This window comes from Myotis myotis, unplaced genomic scaffold (assembly GCF_014108235.1).
Source record: "Myotis myotis isolate mMyoMyo1 unplaced genomic scaffold, mMyoMyo1.p scaffold_m19_p_17, whole genome shotgun sequence".
Classification (NCBI taxonomy): domain Eukaryota; kingdom Metazoa; phylum Chordata; class Mammalia; order Chiroptera; family Vespertilionidae; genus Myotis; species Myotis myotis.
Genome location: NW_023416321.1, coordinates 19397265 through 19416864, shown reverse-complemented (window position 1 = coordinate 19416864; position 19600 = coordinate 19397265). Strand labels below are relative to the sequence as shown.

Below are 19600 nucleotides of genomic sequence, written 5' to 3'. Positions count from 1 at the left end.
CGACAATATCTTTTTGCTCCCATCAGATTGGCAAAAATTTGAAAGGACAATCAATACAAGTGCTGGCAAGGTGAGACAATAAATTCACATTATTTAGTATGGTGAAAGGTATGCCACCCGCAGCCCAGCAATTCCACTCCTAGATAAAATAATATCCCAGAGAACTCTTTTCATGTGCACCAAGAGATGCTTACGAGATTGTTCACACTGAGCTGTTTGCAGAAAATAGCAAAGAACTCAAGTGTCCATCGACAGGAGAATGGCCGGATTGTGGTGGTGGTCATATAATGAATACTTTGTAATGGTAAAAGTGAACGATTTAAAGCTAAATATATCATCAAGGATGCACCTCACTAATGATATAAGGGGAAAAAGCAAATTGTAGAAGAATAGATATTACATTTCTCAGAATAGATATTAAAAAAATAATAGTGGCATTTCTATAGAATTTAAAAATATGCACAATATATTGTTTAAGAGGACATATATTAATATGGTAAAACCATAAAGCAAAATAAATTCAATAACAACAAAGTAAAAAGCAAAGAATGATAAGTGCAATGCATGTATGATTTCCTCGGGGTGGAAGGGGTGGGACGGATGGGCTGCGGGAGGGAGGTGAGACAAGGTGGGTGAGGGGCTCACCAGCTCCAGCAATGTTCTATTAGCTCGAAGGTGGACACAGAGATGTCTGGGTTTTGTTTTCTTTCTAATTCTCTGGAAGGTACATATGTTATATACTTATTTGTATGTATTAAAGTAACTAACCAAGGGAAACATTTTATTAATTTTTTTAAAAAATATATTTTATTGATTTTTTTACAGAGAGGAAGAGAGAGAGATAGAGAGTTAGAAACATCGATGAGAGAGAAACATTGATCAGCTGCCTCCTGCACATCCCCCACTGGGGAATTGCCCGCAACCCAGGTACATGCCCTTGACTGGAATCGAGCCTGGGACCTTTCAGTCCGCAGGCCGACGCTCTATCCACTGAGCCAAACCGGTTTCAGCAAGGGAAACATTTTAATGAGCATAAAGTGCACTGAGAAATGGGCTTGAAACATTAAAGTAAGGTATATCTATATATATCTATATCTATATCTATATCTATATCTATATCTATATCTATATCTATATCTATATATATGTATAAAAGGCTAAGTGACCGACCGTCTGTCCGTCCGACCATCTGACCGACTGACCAGTTGGTACATAGGACACCACTGGCAATTTAAAAATAAACATTAACTCGTGCATGCATGATACATATAAAGCTCTCGTTAGTGTCAATTGCACGTGTGTGTTTTGATCTGTTATTGTCGATTGTGAATTTGGTTGACACTTCTATTATAGAGAAAGGGTGAATAGTGATATTAAAATATTTCTGCTAATTAATTTTCTTTCAATGTGCATGAATCCATGCATTGGGCCACTAGTTATGAAATAAGAACCAATGTTTACTCAAAATTGCATTTACATGCAAAGATAAAAGACTGAAAACAGTTTTGACAGTGCTTATCGCTGAACTATAGAGTTATAGGTAATTTTTCTTTTAAGTTCATATTTCTAATAATTCTTAAAATGAATATTTTTGAAGTGAGAAAGGTGTAAGATTTATTATATACAGAAAAAAGAGAGTGTCTGATAAAGTACACAGATAATAACTGTTTCATGCACTACCGTGCCTAGAAGTACAGTAGAAGTATTTTTAAAGAAAATTATTTTTAGTTCAAAGGCATCACTTTGGATGGTGGAGGTTGAGACTCCTGCCAAGTGGGTCTGAAGCTGTACTTCTGGGTAGCGGAGGATGGATGGATGGGGGGCGTTTGGTCTTTAACCATGGGGCAGTCTCCTGGTACCTTGTTTAAGAAAAGAAAAAGGTGCTACTAACTAGGAACTTGCTTCATTCCTGCAGTTGGATAAAAGGCATCTAGGAGTATGTATGCATTCTATGTTCCATTTCTTTCTCCTTTTTTGTATGTCTAACTCATTACCATGGAATTTCCCACTCACAAATGAATATCAATAGGATAATTAGTGGCCCACATTAGCTACACATAGAGGGCCAGAATTCTAAGAATTGATTTCCAGATCTGGGAGCCAAGATCAGGGCACAGTAACACCTAACATAAATGAAAAGGCAGCATCCTGACGTGCTGCTGAATGACGGCTTTCAAATGATCAAACTTGATCGTCGTGAAATATCCAATATGAACTCATAAGAAATAAAAGAGTAATTAAAAAAAAAAAAAGATCTACTTCCTGCCCAGCTGGTGTGGCTAAGTGATTGAGCATGGACCTATGAGTTTGGAGGTCTTGATTAGATTCCCAGTCAGGGCACATGCCCGGGGTTGTGGGCTTGATCCCTAGTGGGGGGTGTGCAGGAGGCAGCGGATCAGCAATTTCTCTCTCATCATTGATGTTTCTATCCCTCTCTCCCTCTCCCTTCCTCTCTGAAATTAATAAAAAATTTTTTAAAAAAAATCTACTCTCTCACGCATGAGAAAGAGCTCCTAGCCCTAGCTGGTTTGACTCGATAGAGAGAGCGTCAGCCTACAGACTGAAGGGTCCCAGGTTTGATTCTGGTTAAGAGCATGTACCTTGGTTGCGGGCTCGATACCTGGCCTTGGTTGGGCATGTGTAGAAGGCAACCAATCGATGTGTGTCTTTCACATTGATGTTTCTCTCTCTGTGTCTCTCTCTGTCCCTTTCTCTCTCTAAAATCAATGGGGAAAATATCCTCAGGTGAGGATTAACAAAGAGAGGGACACACACACACACACACACACACAGAGAGAGAGAGAGAGAGAGAGAGAGAGAGAGAGAGAGAGAGAGCGCGCGCCTAAAATGGAGGCAATGGTGCCTGGTCAGGTTTTGATTCCTGGTCAGGGCAGATGCCCAGATCTCGGGCTCCACCCCCAGTAGGGGGAATGCAAGAGGTAGCGGTCGATGATTCTCTCTCATTGATGTTTCTCTCTCTCTTCCTTCCTCTCTGAAATAGTAAATTTAAAAAAACATACAAATAATAAAAAATAAATAAAATGGAAGCAGTGGTTACCCCAGAGCAGCCCTTCAGAGAACTGCGGTAACTATGGTAACCATTGGGGGACCTGCCTTTTACTTTGGGAGATTCAAATTCTAAAACTGTTGGTTGGATTTGTGCAAAGTCTCATGAGGGAGAGCTGGTGAATTTTAAGTGCTGATGTTGGGGAGATAGCAATCCTTTCATAAAAAATTTGGTTTCCTAATTGCAGTAAGAAATGCTAGTCTTATGGAACAGTCAGAAATCCTTATATCTAGCAAACTTATCTTTCTTAAAATTGCAGTATTCGAGAGGGGTAGAAAAACACATAGGGAATACTGAAGAAATTGAACTGGAACACCATACTTTCTTTTATAGCTGCATATATTTTAAGAGCAACAGAATAGATAACTTTCTCAGTATACGTAGTCATTAAAATGTCAAGGAAGGGCCTACGTATTATTTAAAATTTCCATGACCCTCTAATAAAAGCACTGATTATTTCAGCAAAATGGAATAAAAAATATATGTATTTACATATAATCATGAAAATTCCTCACCTTTCTTGCAATTTCTTGAGTTTCTCTGGGTCTGCCTTTTTTTTAGTGGCTTCTTTTTCATCTATGAAACCAAAGACTGCCCTTCTGTCCCCATTACCACTTTGGTTTGAGAAATCAGACACTGCAAAGAAAGTAAGTGGCATATTTTCTTGCAGGGACCCAGGCACAAGCCAGTGGCCTTGTAAGTTCATTCTTGATGGGAAGGAGCCGGGAGGCTCCGCCAGCGGCACGCTGCTTTGAGAATTTAGTAAGCGATCTCCTGTGTGCACTGGAGCCCTCTGAGACGGACCTGTTAACGGATTAGCTTCCGCTCCCCTGACACCAAATTCACGTACACTGTTTACTGGACAGTAACTGTGGTCTTCGGCTCTGGCGGATGGATTCCTGTTTCTAATTGGAGACAGTGGTTGACGAACATTAAACCTTGAGTTTCCCTCTGAGTCTGAACTGTGAACTAAAGTCGATGTCATTGATAAGTCTCCTGGAATGTCTTCTCTCGGGGCCGAATGCATGAATGATCCAGGAGTGTTATAAGATGAATTTATTGATGATCTTGGAGCTGTTGGTCTTCCAGACACAAAATAATCAAGAGAAGCACTAGAACTATTTAAATGGGTTTGCCATTCTCTTTCATAATCGTGGGTCCCAGGCCTGCCTTCTAGAGAAGCGGGATCACTAAACACATTTTCAGCATTGAGATCGTCGTCTAGATTAGGTTTGAATTTGGTGTCCTGTGAACGAAAGGTCTTTCTCTCATTTCCACTGTCACCACTGTCTTTCTCTTTAGTACACTCCCCATCAGGCAGCCTGGGGTCTTGGAACATCCTTTGCCCAACAGAAGGCTGCTCTTTCGCTGGCTCCATTACATTGCTGATTCCCAGTGAGCCATGACTGGACTCAGTCCTTACAGAATTAGCCCTGCAATTTTCAGGATTTTCTTTACAGTTTTTGTTTTTGGCCTGAGTTCCAGGAAATTGACTTCTCTTATGACTGGAAGGAGAACGGGGCGAGTGCACACCGAGCCACAGAAGTTCTTCCTCTGCGTGGATTTCCTCGTCAGTGTCATCATCTTCATCTCCACGGCTTAATGACAACATGGAATAAAAATCTTCATCTCTGAACCTAAATGGCACCCTTCTCGACCCTCCCATGGTGGTGGTGAAGAGTGGTGGCCCCAAGGTCTCACTCAGTACTCGAGGACTGTTCATTCCTGGGAAGGCGTGGGATAGGGCTGGATGTGGCTCATTCTGGGAAAGGGCACGTGGGTCCCCTTTTCTGGCTCGTTCGGAGGCATTCTTGCTCATCGCCAATGGCTGGGAGGATGGGACCAAGTTTCTTCTCTCCAGGATTGGCCTCTTCAGCTTAGTGTCACTTGCCCACACGGGGCCTTCTCGTTGAACTGCGTCTGCATTGAGAAAAGACAAATTTATCATTTTACTATCAGTGCTCACGGATGAAAGACCTCCGCTGCCAAGGGTGAGAGTCCCTGAGGCCACAAACAAGCTTCGAGGAGAAAAGACATGTGGTCAACATGGCGGGAGGGTATGAGACTTCTGCACCAGAGCTGGCTTCATCGCACGTCTCCTTTGTATGTTTGTGGAACTCAGGCTGGTTCTGGGGGAATAGGGCTGACCTGGAGGGTACACATCCTGTCTGCAGAAGCTTCGGGCAGACTGTCCAGCCCCAAGCCAGTCAGGGCTGGTGATGGGTAAATCTCTCAGATGGTGGTTTTTATTCCAGTATTTGTTGGGAAGGAAAACCAACACTCCAGGAATGACTTCTACAAAAACCACCAGTGCTTTGTGATCTGAATTCATACAACACACATTTATGACACTCCTGCTTCACACACAGCTCTACAAAATCTTAAGAAAAGTACAGTCTGCCTTGGCAGATTGGGAGGAAGGCTCTAGAAGCTGGTGCCCAATTAAATATATGATCTGTGATTACGTTTACTACTTAGTGCAAGTAAAAATCAATAATGCTCTCATTACCTCCTCTTTTTCACTAGCCCCTAGTCCAGCCGTGGGCAAACTACGGCCCGCGGGCCGGATCCGGCCCGTTTGAAATGAATAAAACTAAAAAAATAAAAGACTGTACCCTTTTATGTAATGATGTTTACTTTGAATTTATATTAGTTCACACAAACACTCCATCCATGCTTTGGTTCCGGCCCTCCGGTCCAGTTTAAGAACCCATTGTGGCCCTCAAGTCAAAAAGTTTGCCCACCCCTGCCCTAGTCAATTTGTAACCTCTGGCTATAAATACAATTTTACCCCCCAATGCCCTGGACCTGAAGTATGAGGAGACACAGAGAGAGGAGAGAGGAATTACTATTGATGGAATCATTTGGTTAAAACGTGCCTTATAAAAATAATGACTAAGCCTACTTATTGAGAGCTTACTAGTACACTGAACAGGCCAGGCACCATGTTAACTGTGTCACATGTACATATTTAGGTTCACAATCCTATGAAACAGGTACTACAGTCATACCACATTATAACTGAGAGTACCAAGGCTTAGGGAGGTCACTTAACTTGCCTAAGATCATACTTCTAGTTGGTGATGGAGCGAAAATTTGAACTCAAGCCTGCCTGATACGCCGTTTGTCTTAAGATACATGGTTTGCATTATGCTTACGAAACTGGCTGGCCGGGCCAGCGTGGCTCTGTGGTTTGAGTGTTGACCTATGAACCAAGAGGTCACGGTTCCATTCCCTGTAAGGGCATATGCCCGGATTGTGGGCTCGATCCCCAGTGTGTGTGTGGGGGGTGCAGGAGGCAGCCAATCAGTGATTCTCTCTCATCATTGATGTTTCTCTCCCTTTCCCTTCCTCTATGAAAGAAAAAAAGTATTTTTTTAAAAAAGAAACTGGCTGGACTTCCAATTTCCTTGTGAAAATGAGCATCCATGTAACTCATTGTTGTCTGTGTGTGTTGTTGAGGGTTCTCTTTTTATTTTATTTTATTTTTTTAGCATCTTGATGTGCATAGGACACTGAAAATACTTCTGTGATCCCACTTACCTTTCCCTCCTGACTTTGGCCTTCCCGCTCAGCTCCCTGGCTGCTAGCCTGCAGCATCTGACAAGGCCCTGCTGTCCTTACCATTCGATTTCTAAAGCGGTTCACAGTGCATCGTGTAGAGTGGACGGGACCCCATGCAATGGACGGGTTCACGAAGGGCGCGTGATAACAGCTCAGGCAGGGGAAATGCAAATCCTCTGAGCATGTCTGGCTCAGCCAAGGGCAAGTCAATACTGACTTGCTTTAATTGAGGCCTCCCAGGGGAGCACCAGCTCGAGCCTCTAACGTCCTAATGTTCCGTAAGCCTCCTTTATTGTGAACTGCAGGGGACACTCAGCTACACAGTGCGAATCTTTACTCATCGGCTCTTCTAGAAATCATTTGCGCTCTCCTACCAGGCCCCTCATGGGTTTCATAAGCCCCGCTAATAGACATATCAGCAAAGCCAGAATGCCCTGAGCATCTGGCTGTACCTATGGGCGGGCAGCTGGTGTGCCCACCCAGACTGGGCTGAGTGCCGGAACCGGAATCTTTTGGCCTCCCCTGAACACTCAGAACCTGCTGTATGGCAGGAGCTGCCCCCTGTGCCCAGAGCCAATTTGGTTCAGGCTTTGGGAGACACCTAACGGGCAAAAGAATCATCTGGGGCAGCTTCTGCAAAACAGAAACTGGAAAGTCAACAGGAGCCATAAGCTTATTTCCTGGAAGCCACCAGCTGTCACCTGGCAACAGTGGCCTCTGGGGCAGGAGGAGTCACAGACTAAGTGCTGCTGCAGCTCCTGTGGATGCGAAACACCCCAGGAAACCCATCTCCACCCTTCCTCGTCACCACAACTGCCTTCCTCTAAAACTTCCATCAGCGCCTCCCTGGTGTGTGTGTGTGTGTGTGTGTGTGTGTCCCCTAAAGGTGGCAGGCTGTGCATCTTATATTTATGCTATTTTAACCCTATTTCTTGCGTCTATCAAGTAGGGAGCAGATTTCATAGTTCAAGGCCTGGGGATCAACACCGGTGTGGAACGCCAGGGATGTGCTATTCATAGAGCAGCCCCACAGATGCTGCTGGGCCTCTCTGAGGCCCTGCATGGGCTCCAGCAGTGGATGGAGTGCCTGCCATGTCCAGGAGTTCAACCAAACGCAACTGAATGTTCTAGGTGCAATGAGAAGAAACCAGAAACGGCATCCATCTGCCCTAAGACTGTCTTCGGTCTAGACTTCTTCATGTGCTTGGCCAATAGCTTCCTACATTCTGACAGCCATGTAATTTTGACTGTTTCCCTCTGGTTATAAAAGTAGTCGAGATTCACGGTAGAAAATGTGGAACATACAGAAGAGGAAGGAGAAATAAAAGCCACCCAAATTCTAAAACTCACATGGCATTGCTATTGCCTGGAATTCGGGGATAGATCACAAACTCAAGATCCCTGGGCTGGCCCTGGCCGGTGTGACTCAGTTGGTTGAGCATTGTCCCATATACCGAAAGGTCATCGGTTTGATTCCCAGCAAGGCACCAAAAAAGATCCCTGGGCTGTTTTCATCTTGCAATTGTGTGTTGGCTTAGCATTTGAACCCCAATAGGTGGAGCATGTATGTGCTGGCTGATCCCTGGCCCCGCCCACAGCCCTTGCTATGTATTTCCCCTGCCATACCTACCTATTCATGGAGGCATCTAGGACTCTCTTATCTAGAAATATTGTTTTAAAAAAATAAAATCGGAATATTTGGCTATATGCAACTTTACGTCCTTCTTTCCTTCCCTAAAACTGTTATTGTGAGCATTATCTCCTGCCATCAATTTTAAGAACAGGATATTAATTCTGATATAAGGGTACATTATATAAATGTATTGCAATTTAAATTTGTTTAACTCTTCTCCTATCTTTGGGTATATAGATTGTTTCGAGGTTTTTGCTACCATATATTACACCATGATAAATGTCCTTGCCCATGCATCTTTGACTATCTGTCGTAGATTCTTAGAATAGATTAATAGGGAATGGAATTGCAAGATCAAAAGGTACAAATTTCTACCTTTTGACACATTGCTAAATTCCAATTTGTACCAAGTTACCCTACAGGCGGGATATGAAAGCATCTCTCACAGCCGTGTTACAAGGCTTGGCCCAGCATCTGACACAATAGTGCCCAGGAAGTTAGTTATTAGTGTCATTATCAAGTATTGAGTATTATTTTAAAAACCTTATTCAATTTGGTAGGCCAAATTTTTCTCATGTGAGCTACATTTATTACTTAGGGAGGTTGAACTTTTTACCCCCAAATGTTTATCAGCTACCTATTTCTTTTTTTTCTTTTCTTTTTTTTTTTTTAAATTAAATCTTTATTGTTCAGATTATTACATTTGTTCCTCTTTTTTCCCCCCCATAACTCCCCTCCTCCCAATTCCCACCCCACCCTCCGCCCTCACTCCCCACCCACTGTCCTCATCCATAGGTGCACGATTTTTGTCCAGTCTCTTCCCGCATCTCCCACACCCCTTTCCCCCCCAGGAATAGTCAGTCCATTCCCTTTCTATGTCCCTGATTCTATTATAATCACCAGTTCATTCTGTTCATCAGATTATTTATTCACTTGATTCTTAGATTCACTTGTTGATAGATGCATATTTGTTGTTCATAATTTGTATCTTTACCTTTTTCTTCCTCTTCCTCTTCTTAAAGGATACCTTTCAGCATTTCATATAATCCTGGTTTGGTGGTGATGAACTCCTTTAGCTTTTCCTTATCTGTGAAGCTCTTTATCTGACCTTCAATTCTGAATGATAGCTTTGCTGGATAAAGTAATCTTGGTTGTAGGTTCTTGGTATTCATCACTTTGAATATTTCTTGCCACTTCCTCCTGGCCTGCAAAGTTTCTGTTGAGAAATCAGCTGACAGTCGTATGGGTATTCCCTTGTAGGTAACTGAGTTTCTTTCTTTTGCTGCTTTTAAGATTCTCTCTTTGTCTTTTGCTCTTGGCATTTTAATTATGATGTGTCTTGGTGTGGTCCTCTTTGGATTCCTTTTGTTTGGGGTTCTCCGCGCTTCTTGGACCTGTAAGTCCATTTCTTTCACCAGGTGGGGGAAGTTTTCTGTCATTATTTCTTCAAATAGGTTTTCAATATCTTGCTCTCTCTCATCTTCTGGCACCCCTATAATTCGGATGTTGGTACGCTTGAAGCTGTCCCAGAGGCTTCTTACACTATCCTCGCATTTTTGGATTCTTTTTTCATTTTGCTTTTCCGGTTGGGTGTTTTTTGCTTCCTCGCATTTCAAATCATTGACTTGATTCTTGCGCTCCTCTGGTCTGCTGTCGGGAGTCTGTATAATATTCGTTATTTCAGTCCGTGTATGCTTAATTTCTAGTTGGTTCCCCAATATAACATCGAGGGTCTCATTAGTTTTTTTGTAGATCTCATTAAGTTTATCGGCGGCTTCTAAACAGTTCTTGAGAGACCTTAAAAGTGTGGTTCTGAACTCTATATCTTCCATTGACAATTTTGTCCTGTTTCTTTGTCTCCGCATTTTGTTATGCTTCCTTGGTGCACCCCCTAGTGGTCTTTGTGCGCAGTCTTATAGTTAAACCTTGATTGTTGTAGCTAATACCAGGGAGGGTTTGAGCTCCAGGCCAAGTGGCTATGAGAATCAGCTGTGTCAGCAGTGAGAGAACTTCTGTCCTCTAGGGAGGTGCTAATCTAGCCTTTGCCTGAGGCTATCCGGCAAATGCCTGTGTGCAGGGCTTGGGCGGGGGGGGGGGGGGGTCGCACAGGATCAACAGGGTGGGCTGGAGAGAGCAGTTATGGCGGCTCTCAGTCCTGTCTCCAGGGGCTCTTCCTCTCTGAGTCCCAGCACCCGCTGCAAACCTCGGAGAGAAAGCTGCACTCGCTCTGACCGAAGCCAGACAGTCCCACTTCTCCCGTTTGAGTCTGGGTCCCTAAAGACTCGCCTGTATCTGGAGCTCAGAGTCTACGACTCCCTCCCGATTGAAAACGCCAACCGCGCCCTCCGCTGCCAGCCCTCTCCGCGCACTCCGCACCTCAGAATTTGACTTCAGCACTGCGCCTCCTCTGAGTGTCCGTATGCGTTTCTCTTTCCTCCTAGTTGTAGGACTTCCACTCAGCCAGCGTTCCTGTGGTTCTGGGTGATGTCCGTTCGGTTTTTTAGTTTCACTTTTGAAGTAGTTGTTCAAGGCAGCAAACTCCGGCGTTAACCTATGCCGCCATCTTGGTTCTCCTCCTTATTTCTTCTGTGAAATTATCTGCCATGCCTCTCCACCGTTTTTCTATTAGGTATTCATATTCTTGGTGTGTGTGTGTGTGTGTGTGTGTGTGTGTATTTTATTGATTTGTAAGAGCTTTCTGTATAAGTACCGCGCGCTAACCGATTGCGCCACTGGAGCTCCGTGTAAGAGCTTTCTACATACTACCTCTCAGATACAATTCAAACATCTGGCTCCTACTCCAATTTATGCAACTCACTTTAGAATATGGAAAAAAGAACTAAAGAGAGATTACTGAGGAAATAATTGGGGGAAGATAAGGAGCCCTGGGTATAAGACAAAATTGGGACAAATTCTCAATGAATCTCTCAGGATAATGGAAGTTGTCTTTTGGGTGCAGGTGGAGGATTGTATGAACCTCATGGGTCTAGGAATGTTTCACGCATGGGGAGCTTCACTTTTTAAATAATATTCGGGAGTTCATCAAGGGCTATTGGGGAGGTGGCTAGAGAGAAACCAATGATAGTTCACTGCCCACTATAGTCACGTGCTGGTCAGTACATGCTTTCCTGAGTTATAGCAATATAATGGGATAGATTTCATTATCCTTATTTTAAAGGAAACAGTAGCCCAGAGTGACTGACCATCTAGGTCTCCACCTCCAAGAGGAGGAAGTGCTGGCATTAGTAGTGCGCTCTGCCCTGCCAGAGCATCAGTTCCCTGGGTCCTGTGGGTGTCTGGTTGCTACCGGCTCGCATATGCTCTAATCTCAGGCCGTCCAAACACTATCATGTTCTATATTTACACATGTCTTCCACAGTCTGTGTCATATTTTAAAATAAAGGCCACAGTATTCAGTGGGTGTTGAGGAAGTGAGATGCCCAGTGGTTTCCCCACGGGGAAGCGCAGGGCCACGGCAGGGCTGGCTGTCAGGTGGGGCTTTCCTTGAGTCCTCAGGTCCTGTCCTTCTGCCACCACCAGAGAGGGTAACGTGGTTAGCAGAGCAGCATGGCTTGGGCCTTAGCACGAACGCGCAGGCAGGACTGAAAGAGGTGGTGTCTACCAAGCCAGCATTTTGAAATGAAGCATACATTCATTTTGATGTTATTTCGTACAGTAAGATCTTGACACCTTGGTTCAGAGGGGAAAAGATCTCTGTGGGAGGCTGAGCAGTCTGCCACCCACAGACACTCCTAGGGGCGGGGGGGAACTGAGGGCAAGTGAGACATTCCTCCACCCTCCTGCCTTGTCTCTACCCTGAACCCAATACCCAACAACTCAAATGCCCTCTCTGGAAGCCTAATGTGGGCATCCACTCAAAACATGCACAGTCACGCTTATGGAGGGATGACAGAGAAAAATAATAAACTCCCCCGCCCTGCTTTCCCCCACCAACCTCCCTTGGAGAAGGCAACTAGGGTCAATGGTTTGTTTTTAAAACCTTGCGTTTCATTGTAAGGTAACTCTCCTTTACATAAAAGTACAAATGTCTAAAAACCCGACAGAATTCATCAGATAACAGTACAAGTCACTTCTCTCTGAAGACGAAGACGCGTGAGCCACGGGTCCTTACCTGCTCCCCAGAGAGCCGGCGCCTTCCCTGGCAGCTGTGATTTCTGTCTGCTTCTGTCGCCAGCCCCTCTTGGGCTATACATGTCTGGGCTGACCGTCATTCTCCCCAGGTTTGGCCTCCTCTTCCGTGATAAAATCTGTGGTGGCGGGGCTGCTGAAAGGTGCAAATGAATTTTCCATAATGAATATTTTACAGGAAAATATGTTCTGTATAAAGAATGCTCATAGGGCCCTAGCTGGTTTGGCTCCCTGGATAGAGCATTGGCCCGCGGACCGAAGGGTCTCGGGTTCCATTCCGATCAAGGGCATGTACCTCGGTGGCAGGCTCAATCCCCGTGTGGGAGGCAACCAATCGATGTTGTCTCTCACTGTCTCTCCTCCTTCCTTCCACTCTGTCTAAAAATGAAAGCGAAAAAAAATCCTCATGAAGAAAAGAAAGAATGCTCACAGGTCCTGCAATAGGGAAGGCAGTTAAGAAAACGGAGCCAGGAGATCAGAGGAGAAGCCTGGTCACACAGGCTTGTAGCCACATGGGCTTGGGCCAATCACTTCTCAAAGCCCTAGTTTCCCCACCTGTTCCATGGAAATAATAATACCTACTTCGCTGGCTGTTTTCACCATGAGTGTGTACCGGTGACACCTGCAATGTCTTTTCTTTTGCTAAGAAGTTTCTAGCTTCCAGTTCAGTGATGTTGGGATGGGCCTGTTGCTAACACCGTCAAGAGCCTTGCACAGTCGGGACAAAGCAAGGCCCTGCTCCTTCTGTGCCATCCAAGTCTGAATCCCAGCCTTTTGGTACCTGCATGTCCATACCCCCAGATTGTTTATTGGCAGCTAACCTGGCCTTCCAGAAGGACCCCGAGCATCTGGGGACCATATACCCTTTTTCTTGCCTTTGTGGTCCCCACCACTGTGCTGGGATGATACACTCACAGGAAGACAATAGCTGGAGTATTTACATGGACTGAATTGCCCAATGAATATACTTAAAAATATACACATTTATTTTATTGATTTTAGAGAGAAAGGGAGAGGGAGCAAGAACTAGAAACATCAATGATGAGAATCATTGATTGGCTGCCTCCTGCATGTCCCACACTGGAGATCGAGCTCGCAACCGAGGCATGTGCCCTGACCAGGAATTGAACTGTGACCTCCTGGTTCATAGGTCAACACTCAACGGCTGAGCCACGCCAACTGGGCACAAATATACATTTTTAAATTCACATCTTGAACTAGGTTGCTAATTGGTATAAATAATCTCATGTTCCTTCTTCATCACTATTAAGCATTAGTGCATGTGAGTTTGGGAGTCTCGGTATTTTCCATGCATATCTACAAGTTCTTGAGTTCACAAGTAGTTAAAATCGTGAGTATCTGGACTATTTCCTTCCAAGAGAATTTTCCTGGCTCATCCCCTTTTGGACAGTTCAGAAATTTCATAAATAGCCGTAGCCAGTAGGCAACAGGGGTGAAGCTGGGAAGGGTCCCCCAGCGTGTGCGAGAGAGCAGCCTTTTTTTGGCACGTGAGGACAACTGGATTTATGTTCCAGTGTAAGTTGTGGTTGCGTGAATACTTTTCATTCAGAGTCGGGAAAGGAATGAAGTTCTCCTTGGCAGCCCACGAAGCCTAGTTTAACACAATGGTTGGAGACTACCTACTCCTCCTGACGGGCCCCAGGAGGGGAAGGCAGTGGGTTCTGCGCCCCAACACAGAGAGGACTATGTTCCACAGGGAAGCTACTAGCAGAGGGAAGCTTAGAGCAAGTTGGCGGAGCTCAGAGAGGCCGAGGGCATGACCAGAAAGGAGAGAATTCTCCAGAAAATGAGAATATATTCTTTGGAGGGTAGAGAGTGGTGACCCGACACAATGTCACTGACCAAGAGGAGAGTGAGAGGAGGAGGGTGACAGAGAGGGATCAAGGGCTTTCCAGGAAGGGACCCAGCACAGAAAATGGGGGAGGCACTTTCTCTGCACCTCGAGTTGCTTTCCTCCAGTCCGGAGGCTTCTCTTCGAGGGTGCCTCTCTCCCCAGCTCTCAGAAGTCAACAACTGCTCCTACCTCTCACGGATGGACAGGGTTCGAGGAAGCAGTGGGATTCTTATTTATTGAAGAAGAAACAGAGAGAGGACCAGGGAAGGGGCAGGCTTGTGGCTCAGGCCAACTCCAGTGCGTATCTGGGACATGGCCCAAAGGTCCTGGGCACAAGCATCTACTTTGATTTCCAGCAGGAATCCCAGCAGAATATTCAGATTTCCTTCTCAGCCCAGGCAGCAGTACATCGCAATTCCCCAGCCTCGCCCCCCCCCCCAATCCCCCCCCCTCCCGCACTCCTCCGCCCCGCCCCATCCACATCCCCTCACACTCTCAGAGGGAATGATCCTCCCTCTCAGAGGGCCTGCCAGCCAGCACTGGTCCTTCAAGGTCTGTTTCCAATTTTACGTCCACCGAGTCTGCTCAGACTCTGCTTTGCCGAGAACTTACAGGCTTCTATGGCCCCGAGCATATAAATATTCTAAAATTGCCTGATGCGTGTGCCTTCTCCTTCCAGCTGGACTGTAAGGTCATCAAGGACGGAGCCCCTGTCTTTAGCCGGCTGGTGTGTTGCCACCCAACCTTCCACCTTGCAGGACAAATAAAACTCGCCTGGTATGATTTGTATGGCTGCAGAAGATGCATCCAGCTGAAACTATGGTGATTTCCAAAAGTAGAACCTTTTTTTTTTTTTTCCTTGTGCAAAACACCCCAGATGGCTTAAGGTAATAGGTCATTTTATTTTCTTATTCAAAAAAAGGGCCTTCTTCAAAGCCTCCGTTCTTTTAAATGATTTCCATTACCACGTCTCCTCTAATCAAGTTTTCAGCAACCTAAAGTAATAAAGCTGAACGTCCAGAGACTGTTTTACCAGGTCTGGCAGCGAAGAAATCACCACGGGTAGTTCAGGCAGGATCCTGCCTGAGGTCCGTGATTTCAGCCTCAGTATCTGCAGCTGTATAATGGGAATATGCCTATCTTGTTGAGTTAGCAATAATGTATGTAAATGGTCCAACTCGGTGTCTGGTGCATATGAGCTCCTAAAAATGGTAGCTGCTGCTGCTTCTATAAATAGTGATAATAATTGGAAATCTGAAGTCACTCCCAGGAGAGAACTGAATTGGACCAGAAACTTATTGTCATGCAGGCTCCATAGGCTGAGAATAACTTATTCAGTAACCTTCATTCCTGACTCTCCCTCAATCCTTTTACAAAATCCAAAAGGCAAATAGCAACTCTTTTTTTTTTTATTATTATAATTTGTTCAACAAATACCTGTGTGTCTTTGCTATGCAATAATTTGAGGGTTCACAAAGATGAGGAAGACATTTTGGTCATGACCTTAAAGATTATAATCTAATTTGGCTGCACTGCTGACTTCTTCCCTGTGGAGCCGTTTAGGTTCTATGGAAAGCAAACTCTTGTGAAATATTCCTTCTCCGGATGCAACTGCAGTCGTAAATGAGGTGACCCAGATTGCATAGGTTTTTATGTACCTGGACTCCAGTTCTTATCACCCCACCTACTCCCCAAAGTGAACCAAATGTCAGCCCTCTGGGGCCTTTCTGGGGATGTTGCTCAATGTGGCACGATACACATGTTCACCTGAGGAAGACCAAGTAACATTTACACAGGAAGATAAAATACAACTCCCTCTGCAGGTGGTAGGCCCTTGGCCTTACAGAGAAGGGAGGGGATTGGGTTCAGGAGCTCCGTCACCAGGCAACTCGACCTCCTGAAGTTGGTCAGTGAACACTAGGAAGAAGGTGGTTTGCTTTGGACAATGTAAAACCCATACTTTGTGTTGGGATCTGAGCAAGGTGAGGCCTCCAGTAGCAAAGAAACCCAGCAGCAGTTGAGATAAAGGTGTCTGGCCTCAGTTCTCTTGACAATGTAGTTGTTGACTGAATAGTTCTTCATTGGACCAGGAAAGGAAACAAAGGTAGGAATCTCCTATTTATACAAGTTCCTGATGACTGGGAGTCAGACCCATTGCACCTAAAAATTGCTCAGTGCCTCACATCACTTGCCATAGTACAGTTCTTTTTAAAAACACTTTTAAAAAATATGTTTTTATTGATTTCAGAGAGAGGAAGGGGAGGAGGATAGAAACATCAATGATGAGAGAGAAATTACTGATCCGCTGCCTCCTGCACGCCCCCTCCTGGGGATCGAGCCTGCAACCCGGGCATGTGCCCTTGACCGGAATCGGTCTGTGACCTCCTGGTTCATGGGTCACATGAGCCACACTGGCTGGGCCCTAATAAAGTTCTTGGTAGACAAAGTTGAAAAGAATGAGAAACCAAACAATACAATTCCTGAACCTTGACCCCTCGCCCTTTCTACCTTGACTCAGATGCCCGGTGCCTAGGAGGTGCCAAGATTCTGTCCAAAAGATGCCTTTTAAAACCATCTTATTGCTTCCTTTAGTTGGTGGGAAGAATTACAGCACATTACCAGTGCTGGTGTTGCCTAGTGTAATAGGCCACTTTCTGTACAGTCACAAATAACAGGCTGAATCTATCTGAGTGGCTGGAAATGTGTGTTGTCTCACGTACCCAGAGGAGATCTTCATTAAAGCCTAATTATGGACCATAAATATGTTTTATTTTGGAACCCAGGAGGTGAGATTTTTGATTTGGGGAAATGCAGTGCCTAATAAGTAGGCAGAAAAGGGAATGTAAACAGCGACTGAGCCCTTTAATTGGTCCCTCCTCAGTGTGGTGCGAAGGGATTTTCAGTTCCAGCGTGTGTTTTCCCAAGGCCCTGGCCCGGGTGCCTCTCCCAGGGCCGCCTGGTGTGCGCACATGCACACAGCCCGGGGGCTGATCAGCCGCGAGAGCCCGTCGGCTTTCTGGTGGCAACATTCTGGAAGGTGCCAGACACAGGAGTGAAGAAATCAAATGAGCCTTGAGCGGTGATGGGATTTTATTGGTGGTTCACTCCTTAGCGCTAGAGGAGGGTTGAAGTGGCAGCTGCTGTCTCCTCTTCCTGCTCCTCCCCTGCACACAACCTCCTGGGTTTGGTTGGTCTTGGCATGGCCCTCTGGGCCCCCTCCCGTCCACCTGCCTTCTGGGAGCTGATGTCCTCCTCTCCCCGACTCCACTGTGCTGTGTGCCTTGCCCAGGGCCACTTACCACAGGAGGTAAATTTTACTGGGCCTCCTGGGGCCCGGCAGGCACAGCACAGGGGCCTCCAATGGGGCGGGGGAGGAGATTGGGAAATAGCACAGGGTCGCTGGCGATGGGGGCACAGGACTCGGGGAGGCCAGGGCGCTCACAGAGGAGGGGAAGGATACTGGAGGGAGGTGGGGGGAAGGGCCCTGGGCCACCAGGGAGGCAGGCGGCACGAGCGGCAGGAGGAGGCAGCAGTAATTGGTATTGGGCCGCAGGACAGGGGAGAAAGCAAAGAGGGAGCAGTAAGGGGAATATTCAACACAGAACAGGGGGTGCTCTCTGCTGTCACCTGCACAAAAGAAAAAGAGCAGTCAGGAAGCAGCACTCACGGCGGGAAAGGACATTAAAAAGGTCTGGAAATGAATCAAAACTCAAAAATTGTTTTGGGGGGAGGGGGACCTCTCCAGGGATCCTGGGGCAGGAGGCACCTAGCTGGGACGGCAAGGTCACTGAAGAGTCTACCAGAAACTTGTCATCGACCATCACACCTTGTCCCAGCCAACAGTCTCTGGCATCCCTGACAGATGCTGGAAAGTTCTTCCCCCACTAAGTTCCCGTGTGGAAGCTCTCGGTCCCTTGCAGCTCCCACAGGCCGTCTAATGAGCTGTTCCGGCAGCAGCATATGGTGGCCGGCAGGGTCTCACTTAGGTAAGGCTCTCCCCCTCAGCCCTCCAGCTGCCCCCGGTTGGAGGTGGTGGCCATGCCTTCACCTGGCCTTTCTGCGGCAGAGGGGACGCTTGGGGAGAGAGAGAGAGAAGCCGAGAGACCTCAAGGGGAAGGGAGAGGGGCCGAGGGGGGAAAGCAGGTGGGCGAGGGAGGAGTCCAAGTGAAGTTAATGATTTGTTCGCTAACTTCACACCCAACCTGCCAACCTTGCTGAAGGCAGAATGGGGGCACCTGGAGGAGCAGTCACGCTCAGAGAGACCCCCTCGGGCATGACAAATCTCTCAGCTCCGCCACTCACCAGCTGGGTCACCTTGGCTCAACTGCTTACCTGCCTGAAACCCGTTTCCTCATCTGCAAAATGAGACGGGTGTGCTCTCTAGCCTTGCTCCTCCAAGGGGGGCCCTTGGACATCACCTGGGAGCTTCTGAGCCCATCCAAACCTACTGACTCAGAACCTGCAGTTTGTCAAGGTCGCGGGTGTTTCTTGTGAACTTTAAAGCTTGAGAAGCCAGGCTCTGGGATAGGTGCCCAGACCTCTCTGAGGAGAATCAGCTGTAGCACTTGTTAAAAGCCCAGTTTTGCAGGCCCCCTTTCTGGAGGTTCTGACGCTCTGGGTCAGGGATGGGGACCAGGAGCGAGTATCTTAATTAGGTACCTCCCTGGTGATTCTGAACATCAGAGAAGTTTAGGAGATGCTACAGCTAAAATCAGCTCCAGTTCTAAAATGCCATCATTGTAACCACCCCAGTTGAAAACCATCAAAAGGCATGCCTTGTTTTCCTGGGCTTTGCTCCATTGTGCTTCACAGGTGGTGTGTTTTTTTTTTACAAATGAAAGGCAAGACCCTCCACCAGCAAAAACATCACGACTCGCTGCATTGTGACAGTCGCTTTATTCTGGGGTCTGGACCTGAACCCGCAATATCTCAGAGGTGGGCCTGACTCTGGAAGGCAGGGGTCTCGTCCCGAGTTACTTGAATCCTCTGCAGCACCTGACGCTGTGATCCACGCCCTCCTTCCAAATGCCTCTCTTGGCTCCTGCAGCGAGTGGTTCCTACTTCTCAGATCATTTCTCCGGAGTTGTCTTCACGCATTTCCCCCTAACTGTTCTTAGCCCCCAAGGTTCCTTCATCTTCTCTCTTCTCACTCCATCCACTCTCACGGGGAGACACTTGTGGTTTCAGCCGCCTCTTGCTCACTGTAGGCCCTTGGATTCCTCCGGGCAGCCGGGATCTGTGCTGAGCCGCAGACCTGGGTACCTGGGGGCTTCCTGGCATTTCCTCCTGGCCCTCCTGCCTGGCCCCCCAAGGCAGCACCCACAGAAGGGGG

At 46.4% G+C, this 19600-nt stretch overlaps 1 protein-coding gene across 2 annotated transcripts in view; it reads right to left on the bottom strand.

Annotated features, from left to right (window-relative positions):
- Positions 1 to 19600, bottom strand: part of MARCHF10 (membrane associated ring-CH-type finger 10) — an 84373-nt gene that overhangs the window by 22856 nt on the left and 41917 nt on the right. Inside the window, exons 4-5 of one of the 2 annotated variants that reach the window (XM_036338797.1) lie at positions 12397 to 12549; positions 3583 to 4987 (exon numbers count right to left, since the gene is read on the bottom strand). In XM_036338797.1, coding sequence (XP_036194690.1) covers positions 3583 to 4987; positions 12397 to 12549 — 1558 coding nt within the window. The remainder of the gene's footprint in view (positions 1 to 3582; positions 4988 to 12396; positions 12550 to 19600) is intronic. The other variant, XM_036338798.1, reaches the window with a different exon arrangement.